The sequence below is a fragment of the Acipenser ruthenus genome, chromosome 44, assembly GCF_902713425.1.
Source record: "Acipenser ruthenus chromosome 44, fAciRut3.2 maternal haplotype, whole genome shotgun sequence".
NCBI classification, from domain to species: Eukaryota; Metazoa; Chordata; class Actinopteri; order Acipenseriformes; family Acipenseridae; genus Acipenser; species Acipenser ruthenus.
The window spans coordinates 2286559-2310000 of NC_081232.1; the positions used below are offsets into that span (position 1 = coordinate 2286559).

Consider the following 23442-nt stretch of genomic DNA (forward strand, 5'->3'; position numbering starts at 1 on the left):
ACAGATTCAAACCCTCTCTTCTAGTCTTTATATATATTTATATGCACGGGACATATGCAAGACCAGCCAGCGAATGCAGGACCGCCTCATAGGAGCCGATGCCATTTTCGCCACCCTATAAAGCTATTTTAAATATTGAATGCATGGAAGTGTTAAGCAGGCCGCGTGTTGCTTTCGGGGGGGGGGTAGATGTGTGTGCTCTGGAGGTTATACCCCCCTTTGCTGAATACTCTCTCTCGCTCTCTCTCTTCAGGAAAGACAATCTGGGAGCTGGTTGTCGAGCAGTTTGAAGACTTGCTGGTCAGAATCCTGCTTCTTGCAGCCTGCATCTCCTTTGTAAGTGCGTCCCAAATGGACAAAACTATAAGTGTGTGTATAATTCAGACAGTCCCCCTAAGTTTCAATAGCCGCAGTTTTATATATTTTACTGGACTGTGGCTCCAGCAATGATTCAGACCTGAGTTTCAGTCTGCGCACTTGAATATGTAATGTGTGTGCTGTGTGTAAGGTCATTGTCATTGTGTTAATTCAAGGACATTCTGTTTTTCTCAGCGTCGCAGTTGTTGCCAGTAGAAGTTGTTTCTATTTCAGGAGCATTCCGGCTAGATTTGAAAAGATGGCACCTGTTCTAAAGATCAGATGTACATGCCCCCCTCTCTCCTCCCTGCTCCTCTACCCACCCCCCTCTCTCCTCCCTGCTCCTCTACCCACCCCCCTCTCTCCTCCCTGCTCCTCTACTCACCCCCCCTCCTCCCTGCTCCTCTACCCACCCCCCTCTCCTCCCTGCTCCTCTATCTCACCTAGAATATTGTGTTCAGTTCTGGTCACCTCGTTACAAAAAGGATATTGCTGCTCTAGAAAGAGTGCAAAGAAGAGCGACTAGAATGGCATGTCGTATGCAGACAGGCTCAAAGAATTGAATCTATTCAGTCTTGAACAAAGAAGACTAAGCAGTGATCTGATTCAAGCATTCAGAATCCTAAAAGGTATAGACAATGTCGACCCAGGGGCCTTTTTTGACCTGAAAAAAGAAACAAGGACCAGGGGTCACAAATGGAGATTAGATAAAGGGGCATTCAGAACAGAAAATAGGAGGCACTTTTTTACACAGAGAATTGTGAGGGTCTGGAACCAACTCCCCAGTAATGTTGTTGAAGCTGACACCCTGGGATCCTTCAAGAAGCTACTTCAGAGCAGCAGAAAGAAGATGGGCTCACTATAGAGTGAAATATAGTCTTCTCTACCTCTCTCTCACCCGAGTGAAACCCCACCATCAGAAGCCGAACAAAACTAGAAGAAACTAAGTGTAGTGCCAAGTCTAGAGCTAACATCTAGACTATGCCACCCCTTAGTTTAACCAGGAGCAAAGAGGAGCTCTGAATACCCAATTTGATTTTGTAAACAGATCTTTGGTTTCCCATTCAAGCCCTGATCAAATAAATGCTAAACACCAAGTAAACAGATCACAATAAAAAGATATGTGTTAATGTCACAGGTTAAAAAGAATTGTTGGCAACGGTTACAAGAAGAGCAATAAAAATAAGGCTGACAAACAACTTTAATGCTAAATATTTCCAGCAGTACCACCAGGGGAGAAATGCACAATGAAATGCACAATGAAATGCACAATGTTAGATGCAATGCAATGGTCATAAATTAGGTGCCACTCCGCAACTTCATGTTCCAGGAAGGGAGACTGAGTGGAATAATAAAAACAAATATATATATATATATATATATATATATATATATATATATATATATATATATATATATATATATATATATATATAAATATAGAACACATGTGTGTGATGGAAGGCAGCAGCAGGGCTGGTAGGTGACGTAATCACACACGAAGACATAAGCCCGATATACGCTCCTTGCAAAGGAGCCGGCTCTTTTGTACAGCGGTATCGGCGCTATGCTTTAGTGTGAGAGGTCCCGGGTTCACGCCTGCCCTCTGCCTGTGTGTAGATTGCCTCGCCCTGTGTAAATAGTTCAAACAATAACAAAACACACAAAATATATAAAATGTATCCCACCAGTATAATAGCCTGGGACAGGAGGTTAGACTGGGGTAATCCCACAATATACAACTCTACGATATTTAATTTGCAAAACAGATTATGCATAGCCACAAGCAGCTTTGGTCACACCAAATGCTAAATTATTTTTATGTTTATGCACTTAAAATAATCGTGGAGCCAACCTTTGGGAAACAGTTACAGGCTTTATAACAATGAGAACTAAATACAGAAATAAAACACAAAGAGAAACAGTGTTTGACTCCTACAAGCAAAGAAACAGGAACACCAGCCTCTGCAATCCAGACAGCCTTGATACAACCAGACTCATTAAAACAAATACAGACAAGCAATTTAACATTTTAAAATACATGTTTAAACCAAACACCTCGTCCAGCAATCTAAACAAATCTTCTGGGCTCTAGTGCCTTCATCAGTGTTATTGAAACTGAACTGTCAAGCAGACCAGCGTTTGGGCTCTAGTGCCTTCATCAGCGTTACTGAAACTAAACTGAGTCAAGCAGACAAGCGTTTGGGCTCTAGTGCCTTCATCAGCGTTACTGAAACTAAACTGAGTCAAGCAGACCAGCGTTTGGGCTCTAGTGCCTTCATCAGCGTTTCTGAAACTAAACTGAGTCAAGCAGACAAGCGTTTGGGCTCTAGTGCCTTCATCAGCGTTTCTGAAACTAAACTGAGTCAAGCAGACAAGCGTTTGGGCTCTAGTGCCTTCATCAGCATTATTGAAACTAAACTGAGTCAAGCAGACCAGCGTTTGGGCTCTAGTGCCTTCATCAGCGTTTCTGAAACTAAACTGAGTCAAGCAGACCAGCGTTTGGGCTCTAGTGCCTTCATCAGCGTTACTGAAACTAAACTGAGTCAAGCAGACCAGCGTTTGGGCTCTAGTGCCTTCATCAGCGTTATTGAAACTAAACTGAGTCAAGCAGACCAGCGTTTGGGCTCTAGTGCCTTCATCAGCGTTACTGAAACTAAACTGAGTCAAGCAGACCAGCGTTTGGGCTCTAGTGCCTTCATCAGCATTACTGAAACTAAACTGACTCAAGCAGACCAGCGTTTGGGCTCTAGTGCCTTCATCAGTGTTACTGAAACTAAACTGAGTCAAGCAGACCAGCGTTTGGGCTCTAGTGCCTTCATCAGCTTTTCTGAAACTAAACTGAGTCAAGCAGACCAGCGTTTGGGCTCTAGTGCCTTCATCAGCTTTTCTGAAACTAAACTGAGTCAAGCAGACCAGCGTTTGGGCTCTAGTGCCTTCATCACCCAGAACTTTAACACTCAATCAGAAACTCTAGAGATGAAGAAACTGATTCAAGCAGAAGAATATTCATAACACTGGTGAAGGCACTAGAGCTGAAATGCGTGTCTGCTTGACCCTGTCTCAGGTTCCTCTGGGGTCTGACTGAAGCTGTTTTGTGTTTTGAAGTGCAAAGGCCTCTGTTGTTTTTTCCACTTGTCAATGAGAGAGAGAGAGAGAATGAGAAAGAAAGAGATTCACTGGAGGGGAACTTTCTTTCCTCTCTCTTCTCTCTCTCATCTCCCCCTCTCTGTCACACACTTCCCTTCACCCTCTCTCAAACTCCCCCCTCCCCCCTCACTCTCTCCCCCCTCTCTCTCACACACTCATCCTCTGCTTCTCTCACCCCAGGTCCTGGCCTTGTTTGAGGAAGGTGAGGAGACCGTCACGGCCTTCGTGGAGCCCTTCGTCATCCTGCTGATTCTCATTGCCAACGCCATCGTCGGGGTGTGGCAGGTGAGAGAGGAGGGAGGGAGGGAGGGGGAGAGAGGGAGTGAGGGAGAAGGGAGTGAGGGGGAGGGAGGTACGGAGGGGGAGGAGGAGGAGAGGGAGGGAGGGAGAAGGGAGTGAGGGGGAGGAAGGGGGAGGAGGGAGGGACGGAGGAGGAGGAGGAGAGAGGGATGGAGGGCAGGAGGGAGGGAAATTACAGTTGCACTCCCCCTAGTGGTCACTTATAAAACCACATCCTTACCTCAGAAATTAAGTAAATAATAGAATTGATATACGAGACAGGGTCGACTGGACGTATTAACTGATACAGAAGTGTGACAGGATGGCTTGCAGTGGTGAGGTGTGATGACGTCACGGACCAGGAAGTAACTGAAACCAAAACAATGGATGGGCGGGTGAAGCTGAATGCAACTGCATTCAGCGTATTTAATAAATAAACAAACAAAAGATTTAAACAAAACAGAAAACTGAAACCAAAGGGCACGAGGGCCAAGCAAATAAACAGACAAACAAGTAAGTGTCGTGCTGGCTAATCCAGCACGTTTTAGCAATTGTTTTTATGTCTCCTTGCTCTCTCCGCTCTCCGTACTCTCCTCTGTACACTCAACCCCCAACACGGGCAGCTGCAGGTTCTTATACTCTGGCCGAGGGGTTAACTAGCTGTTAATTATCTTATTACCCCTCGGCCACAGTCTGCACGAGTTTAGTAAGGATGCGTGACTGTCAGCTCGTTAAATAATCAGTAGCTGATCAGTCATGCATCCTCACAAGGTTTTTAAATTATAAAATCAACAATAAATACGCGGCGCTTTTATCTGTGCCGCAAACAAAAATACAAATAATAATAAATAAATATATAGGGGCGGGACACTCCGCCACAAGAAGACAGGGTCGACCGGACGTATTAACTGATAGAAGAGACAGGGTCGACCGGACGTATTAACTGATAGAAGAGACAGGGTCGACTGGACGTATTAACTGATATAAGAGACAGGGTCGGCCGGACGTATTAACTGATATAAGAGACAGGGTGGACTGGACGTATTAACTGATATAAGAGACAGGGTCGACCGGACGTATTAACTGATATAAGAGACAGGGTCGACTGGACGTATTAACTGATATAAGAGACAGGGTCGACCGGATGTATTAACTGATATAAGAGACAGGGTCGACCGGACGTATTAACTGATATAAGAGACAGGGTCGACCGGATGTATTAACTGATATAAGAGACAGGGTCGACCGGACGTATTAACTGATATAAGAGACAGGGTCGACCGGATGTATTAACTGATATAAGAGACAGGGTCGACCGGACGTATTAACTGATATAAGAGACAGGGTCGACTGGACGTATTAACTGATATAAGAGACAGGGTCGACTGGACGTATTAACTGATATAAGAGACAGGGTCGGCCGGACGTATTAACTGATATAAGAGACAGGGTGGACTGGACGTATTAACTGATATAAGAGACAGGGTCGACCGGACGTATTAACTGATATAAGAGACAGGGTCGACTGGACGTATTAACTGATATAAGAGACAGGGTCGACCGGACGTATTAACTGATATAAGAGACAGCGTCGACCGGACGTATTAACTGATATAAGAGACAGGGTCGACCGGACGTATTAACTGATATAAGAGACAGGGTCGACCGGATGTATTAACTGATATAAGAGACAGGGTCGACCGGACGTATTAACTGATATAAGAGACAGGGTCGACCGGACGTATTAACTGATATAAGAGACAGGGTCGACTGGACGTATTAACTGATATAAGAGACAGGGTCGACCGGACGTATTAACTGATATAAGAGACAGGGTCGACCGGACGTATTAACTGATATAAGAGACAGGGTCGACCGGACGTATTAACTGATATAAGAGACAGGGTCGACCGGACGTATTAACTGATATAAGAGACAGGGTCGACCGGATGTATTAACTGATATAAGAGACAGGGTCGACCGGACGTATTAACTGATATAAGAGACAGGGTCGACCGGACGTATTAACTGATATAAGAGACAGGGTCGACCGGATGTATTAACTGATATAAGAGACAGGGTCGACCGGACGTATTAACTGATATAAGAGACAGGGTCGACCGGATGTATTAACTGATATAAGAGACAGGGTCGACCGGACGTATTAACTGATATAAGAGACAGGGTCGACCGGATGTATTAACTGATATAAGAGACAGGGTCGACCGGACGTATTAACTGATATAAGAGACAGGGTCGACTGGACGTATTAACTGATATAAGAGACAGGGTCGACTGGACGTATTAACTGATATAAGAGACAGGGTCGACCGGACGTATTAACTGATATAAGAGACAGGGTCGACCGGATGTATTAACTGATATAAGAGACAGGGTCGACCGGACGTATTAACTGATATAAGAGACAGGGTCGACCGGACGTATTAACTGATATAAGAGACAGGGTCGACTGGACGTATTAACTGATATAAGAGACAGGGTCGACCGGACGTATTAACTGATATAAGAGACAGCGTCGACCGGACGTATTAACTGATATAAGAGACAGGGTCGACCGGACGTATTAACTGATATAAGAGACAGGGTCGACTGGACGTATTAACTGATATAAGAGACAGGGTCGACTGGACGTATTAACTGATATAAGAGACAGGGTCGACCGGACATATTAACTGATATAAGAGACAGGGTCGACCGGACATATTAACTGATATAAGAGACAGGGTCGACCGGATGTATTAACTGATATAAGAGACAGGGTCGACCGGACATATTAACTGATATAAGAGACAGGGTCGACCGGACGTATTAACTGATATAAGAGACAGGGTCGACTGGACGTATCGTGTGCCCCCCTGCTCTAACCCCCCCTCTCTCTCTCTCCCCAGGAGAGGAATGCGGAGAGCGCTATCGAGGCCCTGAAGGAGTACGAGCCGGAGATCGGGAAGGTTTACCGAACAGACAGGAAGAGCGTGCAGAGAATCAAAGCCAGGGAGATCGTACCAGGAGACATCGTGGAGGTGGCAGGTGAGAGAGAGAGAGAGAGAGAGAGAGAGAGGCTGAGACACTGAGAGAGAGACACACACTGAGAGACAGAGAGACACACACTGAGAGGGATGCACAGGGACACACACTGAAAGAGACACTGGGACACAATGAGAGAGACACTAAAATCTATGAAGGTCTGTCTGTCTACTTGTCTGTTTATCTATATTCCATGTGTTATTTAAAATGACCTCAATGACTCACCCCCATCCTCTCTCTCCCTCCTCTCTAGTTGGTGATAAGGTCCCTGCTGATATCAGACTCACCTCTATCATCTCCACCACTCTGCGAGTGGACCAGTCCATCCTGACAGGGGAGTCTGTGTCTGTGATCAAGCACACTGACCCTGTCCCCGACCCTCGCGCCGTCAACCAGGACAAGAAGAACATGCTCTTCTCTGTGAGTCTCCCTCCACCCCCCTCTCCTCCTCCCCATCTCCCCATCTCTCCTCCCTTTTCTTATCTAAGAAACTTCCTCTCTCTGTATTTTATTATTAACCCCCTCCCCTCACCGCTCGGGAATCCTCTGCTCTCCCCCTTCCTTTCTCTCTCTCTCTCTGATGGGAAGATTCCATCTTTACAATTAACATTTAAAACATATGTAAATGTTACATTAAGTAAATAATGATTTTCTATTTTTGGGAAGAAGGTTTCCCTTAATGGATTATATTTGGAGCACTGCACTAGAAAGTGTAACAGTGAGCACACAGCCTGTCTTCTTTGGGCAGCCATGTCTGCCTGTGTCGGCCCTTCTCGATGGCCAGGCTGTGCTCACAGGTATTCAGCCAGGGTGTAGTGTCTTTTTAGGGCCCGATAGCATTCCAGTTTACTTTGTGTTTTAGTGTGTCCCCCCCAGTGAATAAGGTATTCATGTTTGTGTTGTGTATAATTTGGTTGGCTCTGATTGTGTGTGTTAGAGTGGTGCTGTCCTGAAGCTGGTTGGTGTTAGTGTGGCTCAGTGCAGTGAGATTCAGGACCAGCTGGCTGAGGGGACTCTTCTCTGGGCTCTGCTCTTGGTATTGCAGGGCTTTATGGTGGTTTATGTTACTATTTTTTAGATGGAACCAAAATGCAATTTCTCTTTTTTTGGATATTAATCAATAGTGGGTATTGGCCTAATTCAGCCCTGCATGCATTGTTTGGAGTTGTCCTTTGTATTTGTAGGATGCTTTTGCAGAACTCTGTATGCAGGGCTTCTGTTGGGTGTTTGTCCCATTTCACTGCCATACAGGGCAATGGGTTGACACACTCAAAAATTTTCAGCCAAATCTTAATTGGAATCTTTATATGATTTTTTCTCTTAATAGCGTAAAATGCCCTGCATGCTTTTTCTTTTAGTGCATTCACTGCCAGGTTGAAACTCCCTGACGCGCTGATTTTTAGGCCTAGATAGGTGTAGTGTGTGTCGTGTTCCAAAGTGTTTTTGCCCAGGGTGAAGTGGTTCTTATTTCCCTGAGATCTGGCTTTCTTCTGGAATATCATACCTCTGGTTTTATTCATGTTTACTGCCAGGGCCCTGGCAGTATGAGTTTGTAAAATAATCCTTCATGCCAAATTGAGTCAAAAGCTTTTTTAAAATCTATAAAACAAGCAAATATTTTCAGTTTATTTTGGTTTACATGTTTGTCTATTAAGGTGTGTAGGGTGTAAATATGGTCAGATGTCCGGTGTTTTGAAATATCTTAAACAAAACATACAAAACACACAGCTGGGCCAATTAAATAATGAATTATATAATCCCCCAGTTTGGTGATTGGGATCATGTGTTTAATTGGCGGCCATTCCGGCTCTGGGCTGTAGCTCCACTCCAGAGCCAGAATGGTCGCCAGTCATGTGACCCCTTCCCTTAAAGGGGCAGGACAACTTTCCCTGCCACACAGGGAAATAACCCCCCTTTAGAATGATATTGAGGAGTTTGAGCAGGGCCTCCTGCAGCTTGGGGCTGCTGTGTTTCAGCATCTCATTGGAGATGCTGTCTGCCCCGCTGGCTTTTCTATTCTGGAGGGCCTGCAGTTTCTCCTTTAGCTGCTGCTCAGTGATCGGGGAGTCCAGGGGGTTCGGATTGTCTTTAATTGACAATTCCATTGTTTTAGTTTTTCATAAATATTTTTTTTGGTCTAATATGTGTTCATTTTGTGGTATTGTTTTGTATAGTTTTTCAAAATGTTCTTTCCATGTGTTTCCATTTTGAATAGCCAATTCGTCAGGTTTTGATTTATTCAGTTTGTTCCAATTTTCCCAGAATCGGTTTGAGTTAACGGACTCCTCGATTTCTGTCAGTTGTTTATTGATGGGGTTGTTCTTTTTCTTTTGGACTGTGTGTTTGTAATTATTTAATGTCTCACTGTAACGTGTAAGGCGTAGATCTTGGTTGTCTGGTTGTCTGTGTTTTCTATTTGATAATTGTCGAAGTTGTTTTCTTAAATTCTTACAATCTTCGTCAAACCAATTGTCTTCTTTCAATTTTTTTTGTTTAGTTTTCCTATTTATTTTCTGGTATTCTTCTGCTCTGTTTGGAGCCCCTCTGTATGAATGATTGAGGTTGTACAGCTTGCTGGGCTGTGTCTGCATGTTGCTGCTTTGCTCTGTTATTTTAAGGAACACAGTGGTTTGACCCTGATCTGACAGAGGGGATTGAGGCCTGACAGTGAACGCACGAATACAGGAGGGGTCTAGGTCAGTAATGGTGTAATCTACTGCACTGTTGCCAAGAGCCGAGCTGTAGGTGTATCTTCCCAAAGAGTCCCCTGGGAACCTACCATTGACAATGTACAGGCCCAGGCCTTGACAGAGCTGCAGTATCTTTCTCCCATTTTTATTTGTCTCCCGTTAAAACTGTTTCTGTGGGAGCTGATGGGTGTGCAGTATAGGGAGTTTTGACCAAATATGTGGTTGTCTCCCTGTGTGCTGATACAGTCAAGCAGTGTGCCTGTCCTGGCGTTCAGATCTCTACAGATCACCACATTCCCCTGGGCCTGGAAATGGCATATCTCTGTCTGGAGACTGGAAAAGGTTTCCTCTTTGAATTATGGGGATTCTGAGGGGGGGATATAGATACTTGCCAACATTTGGAAACTGTTCAGCGGGACACTCGTCCCCTGGGGAGGGCGGGGTGGGGGGGTTATATGCATCATACACATGGGAGGGGTATCATATAATAGTAGACGTATCCCCTCAACTCAACACCACACGACCAGCATGACAGTAAACATAGACACAATGAAGCGTTCTTGTGCCAGGCCGGTTCTGGTTCTGCTGGGCTGCGCCCGGCTGGGCGGGTGTCGCCGGTGTTGTCCCTGTGGTAGTCTTAGGTTCCTAGGGGTCCACCTCACTGGCTCTGGGCTGCGCTGCACTCCGTAGCTGGGAGCTCATCTGCTGCTCTGTGGAGTGCTGCTAGGACAACGTTCTTTCTGAAGATCGGTACACCCTGCCTGTGGATGTGTACATGATCATAGAGCTGCTGGGACCCTAGGGTGAGGTGGTGGGCCAGGTGAACATTTGGAAGCAGAGCAAATCCCTTCTTTGTAACAAGGTTGAAATTATGATTTTTGTGTTCGGGAACTCCTGTGTGGCCTTTTGGCCACTTTAATTACCGATATGGCCATGTTGTCCTGCTGGGCCCGCAGGTCATTGGTTCCCGTATGTATTATTATGTGGGTGGGGGAGCCAGGGCTCGACACGGACAGCTCCTGCATGGCCTTCCCCATCATCGGGCACCATATCTTTGATACCTTCCATCCGGGAAAGAGGCGCTCCTCACTAATGAATTTCCCATTGGAGTTTATCAGCAGGGCTACTTCAGCATGGTGTTATTGTCTGCTTGAGGGGGTTGGTGCTGCCTCTGGCTCTGGTTTCGACTCTGGTCCAGTGTCAGACTGTGTGTTCACGTTCTGTGTGAGGTCTGCGGTGTATGTCGCTGTGCCTGACCGGAGTGGTGGGTGTGTGTGGCGCTGTTTCTCTGCAGGGCTTTGATGCTGTCTGGTCGACGGTGCTCCCCGTGGAGCTGCTGCTTCTGCTGGGGACGGTGCTCCCTGTGGAGCTGCTGCTGCTGGGGACGGTGCTCCCCATGGAGCTGCTGCTGCTGGGGACGGTGCTCCCTGTGGAGCTGCTGCTGCTGGGGACGGTGCTCCCTGTGGAGCTGCTGCTGCTGGGGACGGTGCTCCCCATGGAGCTGCTGCTTCTGCTGGGGACGGTGCTCCCCGTGGAGCTGCTGCTGCTGGGGACGGTGCTCCCTGTGGAGCTGCTACTGCTGGGGACGGTGCTCCCCGTGGAGCTGCTTCTGCTGGGGACAGTGCTTCCTGTGGAGCTGCTGCTGCTGGGGACGGTGCTCCCTGTGGAGCTGCTTCTGCTGGGGACGGTGCTCCCCGTGGAGCTGCTGCTGCTGGGGACGGTGCTCCCTGTGGAGCTGCTTCTGCTGGGGACGGTGCTCCCTGTGGAGCTGCTACTGCTGGGGACGGTGCTCCCTGTGGAGCTGCTTCTGCTGGGGACAGTGCTTCCTGTGGAGCTGCTGCTGCTGGGGACGGTGCTCCCCGTGGAGCTGCTTCTGCTGGGGACAGTGCTTCCTGTGGAGCTGCTGCTGCTGGGGACGGTGCTCCCTGTGGAGCTGCTTCTGCTGGGGACGGTGCTCCCCGTGGAGCTGCTTCTGCTGGGGACAGTGCTTCCTGTGGAGCTGCTGCTGCTGGGGACGGTGCTCCCCGTGGAGCTGCTTCTGCTGGGGACAGTGCTTCCTGTGGAGCTGCTGCTGCTGGGGACGGTGCTCCCTGTGGAACTGCTTCTGCTGGGGACGGTGCTCCCTGTGGAGCTGCTGCGGTGCTCCCTGTGGAGCTGCTGCGGTGCTCCCTGTGGAGCTGCTGCTGCTGGGGACGGTGCTCCCTGTGGAGCTGCTACTGCTGGGGACGGTGCTCCCTGTGGAACTGCTTCTGCTGGGGACAGTGCTTCCTGTGGAGCTGCTTCTGCTGGGGACAGTGCTTCCTGTGGAGCTGCTTCTGCTGGAGACAGTGCTCCCCATGGAGCTGCTGCTGCTGGGGACGGTGCTCCCTGTGGAGCTGCTTCTGCTGGGGACGGTGCTCCCTGTGGAGCTGCTACTGCTGGGGACGGTGCTCCCTGTGGAACTGCTTCTGCTGGGGACAGTGCTTCCTGTGGAGCTGCTTCTGCTGGAGACAGTGCTTCCTGTGGAGCTGCTTCTGCTGGGGACGGTGCTCCCCATGGAGCTGCTGCTTCTGCTGAGGACGGTGGTCCCCATGGTAATGCTGCTGTGGGGGGCGGTGTGTCTCCTCTCACTCCGCTGCATCTCCTCTCTCACTCCCGCCAGCTCCCTCTTTAGAGTCTCTCTGTCCTTTTGCAGCTCCATCACCTCCACTCTCAACTCTGGCTTTGTACTCATTTTTCACCTGGGTGAGCTGGTCTATGAGTTGCTGTGCAGGGGTCGCTGTCTGAGAGCCTGGTCAGGACCAACTCCCACAGCTCCACCAGCTCCACTGTGCTGTGGATCTCCAAGGGCTGGGCCGGACCAAGGGGGTCAGTGTCTCCTGGGGCTGTGCTCTCACTGTTCAGTGCTGTCTGTGTGCTCTCTCTCTGTGCTGTATTCTCCCTTTCTCTCTCTCTCTCTCCCTCTCTCTCTCTCTCTCTCCCTCTCTCTCTCTCTCTCGCTCTGTCTCTGTGTTGTATTCTCTCTCTCTCTTGCGGAGGATCGTGGGATCGTGGGAGGGGTTTGTGTGTAGTGAGTGGTGTGTACTGTGTGTGAGTAAAGCTTTTTCTGAAGTTATTTTCTTTTTGTTTTATGGGTTCCAAATCAGGGTCGCTGACCCGCAGGCATGGATTTAAATGTATTCCAGACAGTTCAGTAACAGTGGAGGAATGTTTGTTAGCTGTCGGGGAAAAAATAGGACACTAAATATAAAATCTGCTGCAAGAATGAATAAATACTGTTCTCCCTGGGGCTGCAAATAGACATTTTATCAGTTAGTGAGGAAATCCAAGGGCGTATTTTAAAGATAGAAACATGTTTTAAAGGTACTGATATTGTTTTTATTAATTTATATGCACCTAATGAGGGCAGGGAAAAGGTTTTGTTTTTTTAAAAATTAAATCAGGTTTTATCAAATTGTAATCCTGCACATATGATTTTAGTGGAGGGTGACTTTAATTGTACAGAACATTTTATTATTGATAGGAATCATGAAGAGCCACATCCCCAGTCTTCAAAAGAACTGTCTGCTGTTTTAAAAGTTCAAAGCCTGGTTGATGTCTGGAGGAATTTATACCCCAGAGTAAAGCAGTACACTTGGGTTAAAATGAATAATAATCAGATATCAAAAGCGCGACTAGATAGATTGTACTGCACTAAACAAAATCTTAATCAGATTTTTAAAAGTAATATCATTCCCACTATGCAGTCTGATCACCACTGTGTGTTGCTTACTACTTGCCTGCCTTCTGCTGCTCCCTCAAAGTCATACTGGCATTTTAACACCAAATTATTGGAAGACAAACTGTTTTTAGATTTTGGGTCTCCTGGAGGCAGCAGAGTATGCAGTATAGTAGTATACAACAATGTTGGGACATTGGAAAAATACAAATTACACATTTCTGTTAGCAGTATACTTTAAATACAACTAGGGTGTGCGTCTGCCCTGCAGGAAGGAGGTGCACAGTAAAGAAGAAATTAACAGAGCAGCTGTGTATTTCTACACCCAGCTGTTTAGTGCAGAGCCCTGTGATGAGGAGCAAACCACTCTACTGCACCAGGACTGCCCAGCTTGTCTCAAGAAGAACAGCACCCCCTAGAAGCCAGTTTGACACTGCAGGAGCAGACGGAGGCAGTCACTCAGTTGTCACCAGGGAAAGCCCCTGGGTTTTACAAGAGTGTGTTAGCTGTCATTTGGCTGTGATTACACTGTTGCCAAAAAAAGGAGTTCTAAAAGAAGAATTGGCGCCCCATCTCACTCTTGTGTTCAGATTATAAAATATTTTCAAAAGCCTTGGCCAATATACTGAGTCATATTGCATTCCTGGAATGACAATATTTGATAGTATCTTTTTAATTCAAGACTTTTTCATTGCTAGTAATCTTGATTTGGGGATTATTTCTCTAGATCAAGCATTTGATAGGGTGGATCACAAGCATCTTGTTAAAACATCACAATCTTTTGGCTTTGGGTCTAATTTAATTTCTTTTATTTCCCTGTCATATAATAATGTTTTTAGTATTTTGAAAATTAATAACAGCTTGAGCTGTCCGTTTCCATTGTACAGAGGCATTTGCCAGGGATGCTCAGTATCAGGCATGCTGTACGCCCTCTCTATTGAACCTCTGCTTTGTCATCTTAGGAATAAGATGGCTGGTCTGAGAATACCTTCTACACCTAATGCTCCTCCAGTCAAACTGTCTGCCTATGCTGACAACGTTAATATCTTCATCACCAGTCATGCTGATGTGTCAGCACTGAGAGACAGTCTGGAAATCTTTCAGAAAGCCTCATCGGCCAAGGTGAACTGGGGCAAGTGCAGCACATTCCTGTCAGGGGAGTGGCATGGAGCCGGCCCCCCGACGCTCCCTCAGCCATTGCGCTGGGGGAGGACTGGGATCAAGGTTCTGGGAGTCTATCTGGGAGGACGACAGTATGAATCCAAGAACTGGGAGGATTTAACAGAAAAGGTTAAGAGAAAGCTGCAGCGTTGGCGGTGGCTGATACCTCAGCTGTCATACAAGGGGAGAGTTCTTGTGATCAACAATCTGGTGGCCTCCATGCTATGGCACAGGCTGGTGTGCCTGGATCCTCCCCCAGGGCTGATAAATGAGCTACAGAGAGTGCTACTGGAGTTTTTTTGGAGTGGCCATCACTGGCTAAAGCCAGCTGTCTTGTATTTGCCCCCTAGTGAAGGGGGTCAAGGGTTAGTGGATGTGTGCATTCGTGTGGCTACTTTCTGGTTGCAAGCAGTACAGCGATTGCTTTTCTTACCTGAGCTGAGCTGGAGAGACATCGCCTTCTCTTTCCTGCACAGAGTGAGGGGGCTGGGCTGGGATCGGCAACTGTTTTTAATAAATCTGTCTCAGCTAGATACCAACGAACTTCCAGATTTCTATAAGAACATGCTGAATGCCTGGCGAATGGTGAAGGTGCAAAGACTGGAGGATTATTTGACTGCAGGCGCACTGCTGGAGGAGCCTTTATTTTTTAACTCTTTGTTCCCTGCAGATGGTTTCCAATCTGGGACGTTGTGCTCTGGCTTTGCAAAAGGGGACATTACAAAACTAAAAGACTTACTGCTGGTGAGCATTGGGAGGTTGAGAGACGTGGAAAGCCTGGCCAGACAGCTGGGAGTTCTAGAGAATGTTCTGAAAAAGCTCAGAGACTCTTTCTCCCCTAGGGTTAGACAGATGCTGAACCAGGCTCTGGGAGGCACTAATGAGCAAGAGTTGGCTTGCCCTTCCTTCCTAGTGTCCCCTGCTGTTCCTGAAAACCTCAGGGAAGGATTGTACAGCATTGAGAGACTGCAACAGCTTCCTGCACACTCTTCTGGAGCTGTACACACTCTGTGTTAAAGTGTGCCATGTGAATGTGCTAAAGACACTGCCTGACACCAGGTGGGGAGCTCATGTGGACTGTGCAGACAGCACTGCTCCGGCTTGGAGGTCCTTGTATGAACCGCCTTTGCCTAAGCGCTCAGGAGATCTACAGTGGCGCATTCTTCATGGCATCATAGCCACTGGGTGCCATGTCCACTGTATTGACCCTGCGGTTAGTCAAGACTGTGTTTTCTGTGGAGAGGAAGAAACACTGTTTCATCTTTTTACTGACTGCAGAAGGCTGGACTAATTGTTTAATGTTATTACTGAGTTGCTGAATTCTTTAAATGTGATTTTTACTAAAGAATTTTTACTAAAGAATTATTCATTTTTAACTTTCCTTATAGTCACAAGACACGATTTAAAAGTGCTTTAATTAATTTTATATTTGGCCAAGGAAAATTAGCAATCTGGAAGACCAGGAAAAATAAGCTGCAGCTATTTTTTCTGTGGTTTATGTAAAAAATAATTTGTGAGTTAGTGTTGTTTCTTCTTCTGAGCTGCCGATATGGCGGCCACTGTGTGCCGATACTGGGGTGTCCGTGGAGGAGTGCCTGTAGCTGTAGGAGAGATTGTGGGCTTTAATAAAATAAAGACGAACACACGCTGTCCTCCGAAGCGTGTGCTTTACTGGATGTGCCACTGTGGCGGAGTGTCCCGCCCCTATATTTATATGTGCACTGTGTTTATTATTATTTGTATTATTGTTTGCGGCGCGGATAAAAGCGCCGCGTATTTGTTATTGTTTTTATATTTTAAAAATCTCGTGAGGATGCGTGACTGATCAGCTAGTGATTTATTTAGCTAGCTGACGGTCGCGCATCCTTATTAAACTCGTGCAGACGGTGACCATCTCCCGAGTTAATTCATTGATTAATTGTTGCTAATCGGGAGATGGTCACTGTATGTAAACCTGCAGCTCTCTACACTCGGGGAGGGTGTACAGAGGAGAGTATGGGGAGCAGAGAGAGCGAGGAGAGAGAAAACAAATTAAAAACAACTGCTAAGCATCGTGCTGGGGTAAAACCAGCACGCTTATTTGTTTATTTCTATTTGTTTGGCCAACGTGCCCTTTTTGTTTCTGTCTGGTTTGTTTAAATCGTTTGTTTTGTTTTTGATTTATTATTTAATAAAAGAAGCTGAACGCCGTAGCGTTTCAGCTCTTACCCGTACTTCCTGAGTACAAAATGCAAAATGATCTGAAATGATCCGAATTCAATTATTGAGGTAGCATGGAATTTTAATGTTGAAGAGACAAATTGCAAGTTCAGATAGGATGAGGTGTTTTAATTGTGGAGCTCAGAGACATCAAAGGAAACATTAAGATAGAGGGATATAGCTGAAGCAGAGCAAGACATGGGTGCACCCACTTCTTTCTTTTTCGGCCTGGAGAAGAAGACAGTGTGCAGCCAGTAGCTGAGGTGCGTGCAGACGCTCTGCGTCCAGAGAGCTGCACAGCAGAGGAGATCAGCAGAGAGGAGATCAGTGAGGTGGCGGTGGAGTTCTAGTCACAGCTGGTTATATAAGAACAGTGTGACCCTGATGACATGGAGAACCTGCTTCAGGATCTACCCAGCCTGAGTGAGGAGGAGTGGACTGGATACAGAGCTGACCTTTGAGGAACTGACCACTGCCATCACACAGCTCCAGCAAGAAGGCGCCTGGGATAGATGGCCCTCCCCGCTGAGTTTTTCAATCATTTCTGGAGGGGTGATCGGGGAGGACTTCTTCCAGGTGCTAAAGGAGTCTGGAGAGAAAATAATTGCCTCAGCTGCCGCTAGGTAGTGATCACCTTTTAAAGAGCTGGAGACCGATGTCGCATTTATGTGCTGATTTTAAAATAATATCTAAATGTTTAACAAATAGGTAACCAAATGTATACATTCTGTAATACACAAAGATCAAAGTCATTGTATCCCAGGAAGGTCTATTTTTGATAATCTGTTTTTAGTTAGAGACTTTTTAACTTTGAGTGAAACATGGGATTGGTCTGCCTTGATCAAGAGAAGGCATAAGGTCGACCACACCTACCTTGTGAAAGTCCTGAGAGCCTTTGGGTTTGGCCCTGCTTTTATTTCTTACATAGAGCTTTTATGCTCCAGTGTTTTTATTGTTTTGTTTTAAAGATCTCAGTGTTCTCAGTGTGCAGGTGCATTAGACAGGGCTGCTTTCTGTCTGGCATACTGTACTTGTTGTCTATAGAGCCACTGTTGCATCTTAAGAACATAAGAACATAAGCAAGTTTACAAACGAGAGGAGGCCATTCGGCCCATCTTGCTCTTTTGGTTGTTAGTAGCTTATTGATCACAGAATCTCATCAAGCAGCTTCTTGAAGGATCCCAGGGTTTCAGCTTCAACAACATTACTGGGAAGTTGGTTCCAGACTCTCACAATTCTGTGTAAAAAAGTGCCTCCTATTTTCTGTTCTGAATGCCCCTTTATCTAATCCCCATTTGTAAGGAGATTAGATAAATCTTCCTTGTTTCTTTTTCCAGGTAGAAAAAGTCCCTTGGGTCGACATTGTCAATACCTTTTAGAATTTTGAGTGCTTGAATCAGATCTCTGTGTAGTCTTCTTTGTTCAAGATTGATTAGATTTAATTATTTTAGTCTTGTTTAAAATCTGTTTTTAAGGAAAACATGATTTTTGTTTTTAGGATTTTAATGCTGATGCGTTGGGGAGGTTTCAGCTGATCCCCGGAGGCAGCAGGAATCTTAATTTTGTTGTGTTTTTACCTTATTGTATTTTAATGGATTTTAATTGGAATGATTAATAAAGGATCTTAAAAAGTCAAAAGTCTTTGATGTATATTCTCTCTCTCTCTCTCTCTCTCTCTGTGTGCTGTATATTCCATCTCTCTCTCTGTGCTGTATATTCCATCTCTCTGTGCTGTATATTCTCTCTCTCTCCTCACTGTGCTGTATATTCCCTCCCTCTCAGGGCACTAACATCGCAGCTGGCAAGGCGCTGGGCGTGGCCGTGTCCACTGGTGTGAGCACGGAGATCGGTAAGATCCGTGACCAGATGGCGGCGACTGAGCAGGAGAAGACCCCCCTGCAGCAGAAACTGGATGAGTTCGGGGAGCAGCTCTCCAAGGTCATCTCCCTGATCTGCGTGGCCGTGTGGCTCATCAACATCGGACACTTCAACGACCCGGTCCACGGCGGCTCCTGGATCCGCGGTGCCGTGTACTATTTCAAGATCGCCGTGGCGCTGGCCGTGGCTGCCATCCCCGAGGGTACCTGTCTGTCTGTCTGAGTCTTTATACAGTACATCTATCTGTCTATCTAAGTGTCTGTGTGTCTGTCTATCTATCTGTACTGACATCATATTCTCTCCCCCTCAGTACAGTGCGTAATACCCCCTCTCCCCTCCCCTCTCAGTACAGTGCGTAAGACCCCCTCACCCCTCCCCCTATCCCCCTCAGTACAGTGCGTAAGACCCCCTCACCCCTCCCCCTATCCCCCTCAGTACAGTGCGTAAGACCCCCCTCCCCTCCCCCTATCCTCCTCAGTACAGTGCGTAATACCCCCTCTCCCCAACCCTCTCTTCCCCCCAGGTCTCCCCGCTGTCATCACCACTTGCCTGGCTCTGGGTACGAGGCGCATGGCAAAGAAGAACGCCATCGTGAGGAGCCTGCCCTCCGTCGAGACCCTGGGCTGCACCTCGGTCATCTGCTCCGACAAGACGGGCACCCTGACCACCAACCAGATGTCTGTGTGCAAGGTGAGAGAGAGAGAGGCAGCGAGACAGATACACGCTGAGATACACACTGAGAGATACTGAGAGACACACTCTGAGACACACACTGAGACACGCACTGAGAAATACTGAGACGCACACTGAGATACACACTGAGAGATACTGAGACACACACTGAGACACACACTGAGATACACACTGAGAAATACTGAGACACACACTGAGACACACACTGAGACACACACTGAGATACACACTGAGACACACACTGAGACACACACTGAGATACACACTGAGAGATACTGAGACACACACTGAGACACACACTGAGACACACACTGAGATACACACTGAGAGATACTGAGATACACACTGAGACACACACTGAGATACACACTGAGAAATACTGAGATACACACTGATAGATACTGACACACAAACTGAGATACACACTGAGATACACACTGAGACACACACTGAGACACACACTGAGATACACACTGAGATACACACTGAGATACACACTGATAGATACTGAGACACACACTGAGACACACACTGAGATACACACTGAGAAATACTGAGACACACACTGAGACACACACTGAGATACACACTGATAGATACTGAGACACACACTGAGACACACACTGAGATACACACTGAGACACACACTGAGACACACACTGAGATACACACTGAGAGATACTGAGATACACACTGAGAGATACTGAGATACACACTGAGAGATACTGAGATACACACTGAGAGATACTGAGACACACTGAGAGATACTGAGACACACTGAGAGATACTGAGATACACACTGAGAGATACTGAGACACACTGAGAGATACTGAGACACACACTGAGAGATACTGAGACACACACTGAGAGATACTGAGACACACACTGAGAGATACTGAGACACACATTGAGAGATACTGAGATACACACTGAGAGATACTGAGATATTGAAATAGAGTCCTGCGCAGGTCCGATTTTTATGACCCGCTTCCATCCCGAACCTGCAACCCGCTGCAGCACTGTCTTCTTACCCGCAACCCGACCCGCTTTAATAAGACCTGCAACCCGACCCGAACCCGCAAGTGTTTGTCCTTTACCTACTGCCTGCGCGGACTGACTCTCTCACACTCTCACATTCACACACAGATATCTCCCATTCTCCACAGATTGAGTTTATACATAAGGATATACAGGTGGTAGCTTTCTCTAGTGGTCTGAATATATTTTAACATTAACTATCTCTACTTACTTTACTATAAAATACCTGTCTATTCATTTAGTGCCACCAGTTGAAAGGAGCTACACCTGTGCTCTCGCACTATTATCCACTACATGATATAAACCCTGCGCTTTTGTTTCATCTCATTCACAAACATTTTTAACATCTCCAAGCAGACGTGATAAAAAGATCTTGCGATGTATCAAACAAGCGAGAACAAAACTGCTTCGTCAGCTGACTCCTCCCTAATCGCCTCCTGCTTCAGTGCAGGACATACCGGTACATTTACCTTCCAATATGTTATTTGGGAAAGGGTTACAGATGAGTACGCTGAAAGGACAGAAAACATTCACACAGACTCACACTCATAAGACGGTACAGTATTATATCCAGTCGGACACCTCTCCCTCTCTCTCTTTCTCTCTCTCCTTCTCTCTCCCTCTCTCTCTCTTTCTCTCCTTCTCTCTCTCTCTCCCTCGCTCAATTCAATTCAAAGATGCTTTATTGGCATGACTACAGCAGAAGCATTGCCAAAGCAATTACAAAATAAATAATAATAAAAACATCATATCAAATGATTACAAATTAGAAAGATACGAAAATATTTAAATAAAACCGACACATATAAAGATATTTTTTTTAAAAAAAAATTTAGTCGTCGCCAATTATTTTTACCCCGGTTTTCACCCAAATTTAGCATGCCCAATTATTATCTGTATCCCCGGCTCACCGCTCGCAACCCCCCCGCCGACTCAGGAAACGGAGGCTGAAACACGCGTCCTCCGAAACGTGCTCCTTCCAAGCCGTCATTTTTCGCACTGCAGATCCACAGCAATGCTACCAGACCTATAGTGCCGGAGGACAACACAGATCTGGCGGCTCCGCTGCAGAGCCACAGGCGCCCTATCGGCCACAGGGGTCGCAGATGCGCGGTGAGCCGTGGATTCCCCTGCCGACCTAAGCCCTCCCTACCCGGGCAGCGCTCAGCCAATTGTGCGCCGCCCCCTAGGAACTCTCGGTCACGGTCAGCTGTGACATAGCCTGGATTCGAACCTGCGATCTCCAGGCTATAGGGCAAATCCTGCGAGCAGCGCCTTTACTGGATGCGCCACTCGGGAGCCCTTACATATAAAGATATTTATTTGTATACATGATGATGGAAGGGAGTTTCTGTAAGGTTTTACTGGTCATGTCTCAGTTCATGACACTGTCTGATATACAGTCTCTCTCTCCCTCTCTAGATGTTCACCCTCGATAAAGTTGAAGGCGACGTCTGCAGCCTGAATGAGTTCAACATCTCCGGCTCCAAATACACACCCGAGGGAGACGTGTGAGTATCAGACCTCAAAAAACTACAACCCCCACAACGCTGTGCTCACCCAGACCCAGTGTCCAGTGCAGCAGGGGATTCTGGGAGCTGTAGTTCTTTTCTTAGCCTGCTAAGTTGTTTAAAACCCTTTGAAAAGGACATAGTTTAAAAATAAATCTACAGCACACACAATGAATCACTCACCGGGACCCTGTGTCCAGACTTTTATTTTAATAATAAACTGCAGCTTCCACAATTTTGTGATACTGAGGCTAACATGTATCTTTCTGTCTCTCTGTCACTCTCTCTATCTCTTTATGTCTCTGTCTCTCCATGTCTCTGTCTCTCCATGTCTCTCTCTCTCTCTCTCTCTCTCTCTCTCTCTCTCTCTCTTTCTCTCTGTGTGTCTCTCTCTGTCTCTCTGTCTGTGTGTTTGTTTGTCTCTTTTAGGACCAAGAATGACAAGCAGATCCAGTCTGGTCAGTATGATGGTCTAGTTGAATTAGCCACAATCTGCGCTCTGTGCAATGACTCTTCTCTGGATTACAACGAGGTACAAACCACTCCCTCCTCTCCTCCTCCTCACACTCCCCCTCTCCACTCCCTCCTCTCCTCCTCCTCACACTCCCCCTCTCCACTCCCTCCTCTCCTCCTCCTCACACTCCCCCTCTCCACTCCCTCCCCTCCTCCTCACACTCCCCCTCTCCACTCCCTCCTCTCCTCCTCCTCACACTCCCCCTCTCCACACCCTCCTCTCCTCCTCACACTCCCCCTCTCCACTCCCTCCTCTCCTCCTCCTCACACTCCCCCTCTCCACACCCTCCTCTCCTCCTCACACTCCGCCTCTCCACACCCTCCTCTCCTCCTCCTCACACTCCCCCTCTCCACTCCCTCCTCTCCTCCTCCTCACACTCCACCTCTCCACTCCCTCCTCTCCTCCTCCTCACACTCCCCCTCTCCACTAACTCCTCTCCTCCTCCTCACACTCCACCTCTCCACTCCCTCCTCTCCTCCTCCTCACACTCCCCCTCTCCACTCCCTCCTCTCCTCCTCCTCACACTCCCCCTCTTCACACCCTCCTCTCCTCCTCCCCACACTCCGCCTCTCCACACCCTCCTCTCCTCCTCCTCACACTCCCCCTCTCCACTCCCTCCTCTCCTCCTCCTCACACTCCCCCTCTCCACTCCCTCCTCTCCTCCTCCTCACACTCCCCCTCTCCACTCCCTCCTCTCCTCCTCCTCCTCACACTCCGCCTCTCCACACCCTCCTCTCCTCCTCCTCACACTCCCCCTCTCCACACCCTCCTCTCCTCCTCCTCACATTCCGCCTCTCCACATCCTCCTCTCCTCCTCCTCACACTCCCCCTCTCCACTCCCTCCTCTCCTCCTCCTCCTCACACTCCCCCTCTCCACTCCCTCCTCTCCTCCTCCTCACACTCCCCCTCTCCACTCCCTCCTCTCCTCCTCCTCACACTCCCCCTCTCCACTCCCTCCTCTCCTCCTCCTCACACTCTCCCTCGCCACACCCTCCTCTCCTCCTCCTCACATTCCGCCTCTCCACATCCTCCTCTCCTCCTCCTCACACTCCCCCTCTCCACACCCTCCTCTCCTCCTCCCCACACTCCGCCTCTCCACACCCTCCTCTCCTCCTCCTCACACTCCCCCTCTCCACTCCCTCCTCTCCTCCTCCTCACACTCTCCCTCGCCACACCCTCCTCTCCTCCCCACACTCCGCCTCTCCACACCCTCCTCTCCTCCTCCACACC

General features: G+C 47.5%; 1 protein-coding gene across 2 annotated transcripts in view; it reads left to right on the forward strand.

The window, feature by feature from the left end:
- LOC117399047 (sarcoplasmic/endoplasmic reticulum calcium ATPase 1) overlaps positions 1–23442 on the forward strand; it is a 55616-nt gene that overhangs the window by 11628 nt on the left and 20546 nt on the right. For both annotated transcript variants that reach the window (XM_059012476.1, XM_059012475.1), the window contains exons 3-10: positions 254–336; positions 3688–3792; positions 6696–6834; positions 7085–7251; positions 18361–18658; positions 18980–19146; positions 21610–21698; positions 22128–22230. In XM_059012476.1, coding sequence (XP_058868459.1) covers positions 254–336; positions 3688–3792; positions 6696–6834; positions 7085–7251; positions 18361–18658; positions 18980–19146; positions 21610–21698; positions 22128–22230 — 1151 coding nt within the window. The remainder of the gene's footprint in view (positions 1–253; positions 337–3687; positions 3793–6695; positions 6835–7084; positions 7252–18360; positions 18659–18979; positions 19147–21609; positions 21699–22127; positions 22231–23442) is intronic.